Below are 5,604 nucleotides of genomic sequence, written 5' to 3' on the forward strand. Positions count from 1 at the left end.
AATAATAATAATAGATTAATAATAATAGATTTATTCTGCAGTGTAGGTACACAATGAAATTACATATTACATAAAATAAATAACAATAACACTAGCAGAAAGGGTCAGCAATCAGTTGTGCAGGTAAGCAAACCCCTGCAGAACTGGTCTTCCCTGCCACCCAACTTACAATTATAACACAAAACAAAGAACGTGCTCAGCCCAGTTTATAACAAAATTATAACTATAAGTAAATAAAACAGCAAATTATAAACCCTTGTTCCGTCAGCAAATGCAGGGTTACTCTCATAAACTTTATTCAGATTATCGAAAAATATCTGAACATTATGCTCATTAAAAGCAGTTGCTCTGGATAAACTACATCCTTCTGGAGTACGGACACTTAGCATTGGATGTCTCTTCATAAAGCCGTATAACCATTCAACACCAGCCATTTCTTCATGGTTCCATTTTTCCGGATACTTAATGGAATTGGCCTGTGCCACCTGATAAGCAACTCGCCTAATTTCTAAAGTCGGTAGTCCATAAAACATGCGTGCACAAGTTACTATATAATGCGATAAAGTTTCCTCTTGCTCCCTGGTGAAAATTTGTCTGACCTGGTAGTTAGGATTCATTCGGACTTCTTCATTTTCTTGTGCTTTAGTTTTCTTCTTAACATACCTGAAATTAAAACATTCATTTATCTACCTGGAAAACAATAGGTAATGCTTAATTGATAGAGTAAGATTTTTGGTAGGTAGGTAATTTTTAAAAACAAAACAGCAACTCACCGAAAAACAGTTGAAAAATTTAAACCAGTTTGGTGAGCTGCCTTTCGCAAACTCATTCCCTGATTAACCAAATTAACGGCTTCGCGCATAGAATCCTCAGAAAAGCTTCCTTTTTCACTTTTACGGACTCTGTTTCGTACCATAAATCCTGAAAGAAAAACGCTTTTTTTTTAAGCTGGGGCACAATGAAACATGTTTCATTGTGCCCCAAACCAAACTGTTTCATTGTAACCCACCCAACTTGCAATTTTACACAGTTTTAGGTTAAAATTATACATGTACTAAATATATCAAAATTGTAACTTACCAAGTTAATACTACTACTAGGAAGCGCGGGTTAATCACTAGCAGATTGAATTTTCTTGATAACAGGACCATACACAACAAAATTGCTCCGAAACTTAAAATTTACTTTAGTTGAAAATTTTAGTAGCGCGTTAGATACACAGAGAGAAGTAAACTATACATACTTACTTCTTGGTTTAAAACTTCGCTTATACACTCAGTTTGCTGTGCATAAGATGGCGCCGCCATATTCATAAAAGGGATTATGAAAAATGTACCTGTTTTATTGTGCCCCGTGTTTCACTGTGCCCCGGTCTCCCCTATCCAATGCAGTCACATGGGATTTCTTTATTTAATTATGTTAAGTTAATTATTCATTGACTGAACTTTGATTATGATAGTTTTTTATCTGTAAAAATTATTTGTATTCCTTGTTTTTTTTATTGTATGTGTGATTTCTTTAGGTTAAGTTATAATTCATTTACCTACCTACTGAAGGTTGTAATGGAGTGTTCTTTATATCTAGTTTGACGAATTATCTTGTAGTCACCTGTTTGTTGGTCACTTTTTATAATTAATATTTGTTCCCTTTCATTTTATTGCTTAATCATAGAATGATCAGTCCAATTCTGTAACTTGAAATAACCTTAGCAACTTGCTAATAGTGAAGGTAATTGCTACATGATCAGCATTTATTATGATCATGTTAGCAATTTACCTTCACTATAGCAAGTTGCTAAGGTTATTTCAAGTTATAGAATTGGACTGATTATATGTATAGGGTTTTTATTATTGGTAGTTATAATGTACAATAATTATTGGATCAAAGGAACTTACCTATGTGAAGTTCGATCCAAATTATTAGTTGCTCTCGTTGAAATAAATAAAAGTGTAGTACCCCCTTTTCTACGCCACTGAACCACAACGTTTATAGAAAGAAAACCAACGCCACCATCCTGCGCCGGCGCTCTGTCGTTAAGTGTCATTCCTTTAAAGGTAATGTTGTTGCTGAAAGGGTTAGGGATGGGTGGGACTTATTTATTTCAACGAGAGCAACTAATAATTTGGATCGAACTTCACATAGGTAAGTTCCTTTGATCCAATAATTATAAGTTGCTCTCGTTTCATAAATAAAAGTGTAGATGTTTAAAGATGCAACAACATTTAATAATACCTAAATAATACAATTTCCATTTTGGACGATTAGCTTAGTAAGAGATAATGAGTATAAATCAATGCTATTACTAAAAGACTTAAATATATATATATATATCTTGCATACTACCATCCTATTCAAACATATCAATATATCAAACCGATACTCTGATCCTATTCGCTATAGTACGACCCTAGGATCACACTATCGTATATATAAAACCACTACTACGAAGATATTACCGTGGCGCTTTGTGGTGAAAATTGGAACATTCGGTTGAGTTGTAGCCAAAAATAACAACCCAGTTGCATAACCTCCAGGGTATAAATTCTCAATTTATATATTTTAATAGCGATAGCAAAACTGATTTAATATAGACGGCGTTGATGAAGAAATACCACCTGGACATTAAATCAATAATGGTTTAACTACTTAACTAACAAAATCTTGACAACCTGCAATGTCATGACTTAAAATTGCATGCTTTAAGCTTTAATAAAAGTTTATTCTTTTCTCTTGTACCTTTTTGCATCACTACGTGTTACTAAGTTCATATACCATAAATGTGAATCGGGACGGTTACCTATATGTAGGCGAAAAATGAGTTTACTCAAAGTATGCTGTGGTAATGGTAACAATGAAGTACGTATATTCTAGACCAAATATATTGCCCGCCGTGATCAAAAATGAGTTGCTGTCGAGTTGGGAGTTTTTGTTTGGATGGGAAATTGTACTTAACTTCAACTTCCAAAGGCGACTCGACAGCAATTCATTTTTCATCGCCCGTTACCTCAACATCTAATGTTACTTTTGATCAATTTTGATAAAATTTTCAGAAAAATTGTATTTATTTCGAAATATGATACAATTACAAAAAAATTCGAACTACACTAATATTGTATAGATCATTACATCGATTCCTGCTCGACTGGGCATACTGAAAATGAGTGAATCGATCCCAGACTGTGATACACTGTTGCAAGATTCTAAGACGCCTGTGAAGATCATGTAAACTGTTTACTAAAGTGTTTACAGGTGGTTGGTTGTAAAGTATTTAGTCTCCTACCCATCATAACCCGCACGATCCAGCGAACTGGAAGGGCATGGAAGCATTATTAAACCTCTCGCCAGGAAAGATTGCCGGTCACAGAACACTTGATCTAGGTCTGCAATCTATGTTTTTCTAAAGATGTGAGCGACTTCCGGGGTAGTATCGTGTCAATGTTGAACAAAAAGACTTTTCGTTCAACATTGGCACGATCCTATTTCGGAAGTCGCTCGCATCTTAAGAAAAACATAGATTGTAGATCGACACAAGGTGTGCTGTGACCGGCAATCTTTCCTGGCGAGAGTTATATTACTTATTGTTACTTTAATTTGTTTAATGTTCAAAATTTCATCGTTTCTTCTTTCGAAATAAATACAACTGTGCTGAAAAATGTTCATCAAAATTAATCAAAGTACGCTGGGTGTTCGGAATACTTATGGCGGGCAATATATGACACAAACACTCATTTTTGTAAAATCAATAAGCGAATAGCATGAAACGAGTTACCTGATTAATTACGGAGTAGGCTATGGCATAATTAATTACAGTCTAGAGACAGCTTTTTCTTTGAATTACTGGGAGTTTAAATTATCAAGAGTAGACTGTACCATGGGAAGTGGGCAAACGATCAGTTCACCACAGAAGCTTCAGCTTCCAAGAACCGTCCATCAAATTAATAGTTATTAGAAGGTTCAATGTGAATTCAGAAATATGATACTTATTTACCATACTCGTAAAAATAAAATTGATGTTTCCACATTGCAATACTTTTTTATTATATTGAAACTACAACGCAGCTATCCAAAGTACAACTCTAAATCTATAACAACGCTAAAAATCTACTACGAAGCTTAAACTACATACAATGAGGCTTAAAACTACAATGAGGCTTAAAACTACAACGAGGCTTAAAACTACAACGAGGCTTAAAACAACAACGAGGCTTAAAACTAAAATATAAAACTCAATCATCCAAATAATAATTCCACATCCCCAAAAACACCACAGGCGGGGCACTCATATAGCATGATTGCCTCGACCTTTGTCGGAAGGAAATGGATGCACCTCTTGCATATTAAATGGCGGCACCACAGCATGTAACAGTGTCCCCGAAATAAAATGGTTACACATCGCCGACATAATGGAAGATCTGGAAAAGAAATTTAATTTAATAAATAGTATCATTTGTTGATTAATGTAAAAAAATTATACAGACCATTTCTTTATTTATCATGATAAAACTAAATTGGAAAGAAGGTTAATGGGAAAGAACTGGAGTTTTGAAGGTTCATTTGAAATTCACAAATTAAAAAAGTAATGTTTTATGTTTCAATCTGGGCGACTTTCAGAGTTTTCAATTTTTTTTACACATAGTAGAACCCTAAAACAAGCTTTCCAACAATTTTCCCTATAATTTTTGCAAAGCGACAGACTGGTATTTTTTTTCAAAATCCGAAAAATGTTCTTAGCGCACAAATAACTTCCGAAATATAGCAAAAGCTCTCGGAAAAACACATTAAAAAAAATACGTCCAAATTCGATAAATAGTTCACGGGAAATCAGCTATTAACCTTGAAGTTTGTTTCCGAGACAACCAAAAATGATTTGGTAAATTGGGTTGCACCAATCGATCCTTTAAAGCATAAACTTTTTAGCGCATTTTCCAACGAAGTTGGGTGCGGTATTGCAGTCACTTTCTCTGTCCGTCCGTCGGAAATTTTTAGAATTTTGAATTTTGAAATAAATCATTGGTTAAGGAACCTTGTAACGATGTTAGCGTTTTCAATAGTACTTTTGCATGTTGGTGTGCAGGTAATTCGGAAGTTGTAAGATGTGCAAGTAGTGTGTAAAAGTTCTAGCTGTTTATTATTATTTACTTTTTGATTTTTTAAATGTTGCCATCTTATTAATTTTTTTCCGAATAATTTTCCATAAGCAAGCCCTAGTTTGATAAATCGTAGCGACCTTGTTTTTTGAAGTTAAAAAATACCTTTGAGTATGAAGAGAATGATAATCCAAGTAAAGGGTAACATTTTGATAATGAGAAAGTTGAATTTAGTTATACAGGGTGCTCATAAGGAAATGGTAATTTTGAATTCTGAATTGCCATACCTTTTTTTCAAATAGAGCTACACACTATTTTACTTCGCCATTCGATAGTTCTTGTTTCTCTTCAATTTTTATACGAGATGTCCTGTGTCTGTGTCTAAACCAAGTTATTCAATATTTTTCAGAGAAATACCTAGCCATTAATTAATTCCATGCTTATTTGCCGGAGTAGGCCGTGAAAATAAATAATAACAGAATGTCAGAAAGCAAACAAGTGTCAATTTGGCAATTCA

General features: G+C 34.0%; 1 protein-coding gene across 1 annotated transcript; it reads right to left on the reverse strand.

Annotated features, from left to right (window-relative positions):
• Positions 1 to 62: 62 nt before the first annotated feature.
• Positions 63 to 1,290, reverse strand: LOC116159816. Its single transcript, XM_031472898.1, has 2 exons — positions 774 to 1,290; positions 63 to 663 (listed from the first exon to the last, which is right to left on the reverse strand). Exons 1-2 carry the CDS (start codon positions 914 to 916, stop codon positions 207 to 209), a joined length of 600 nt encoding a protein of 199 aa, XP_031328758.1. The 5' UTR covers positions 917 to 1,290; the 3' UTR covers positions 63 to 206.
• Between the last annotated feature and the right edge of the window lie 4,314 nt (positions 1,291 to 5,604).

Source organism: Photinus pyralis, unplaced genomic scaffold (genome assembly GCF_008802855.1).
Source record: "Photinus pyralis isolate 1611_PpyrPB1 unplaced genomic scaffold, Ppyr1.3 Ppyr1.4_LG1, whole genome shotgun sequence".
NCBI classification, from domain to species: domain Eukaryota; kingdom Metazoa; phylum Arthropoda; class Insecta; order Coleoptera; family Lampyridae; genus Photinus; species Photinus pyralis.

Excerpts from the sequence above, each read along its gene's own strand:
- LOC116159816 (XM_031472898.1), bottom strand. The coding sequence starts at position 916 with ATGGTACGAAACAGAGTCCGTAAAAGTGAAAAAGGAAGCTTTTCTGAG. Across the intron at positions 664-773 it reads AATTTTTCAACTGTTTTTCG|GTATGTTAAGAAGAAAACTA; the intron begins GTGAGTTGCTGT and ends TTTTAATTTCAG.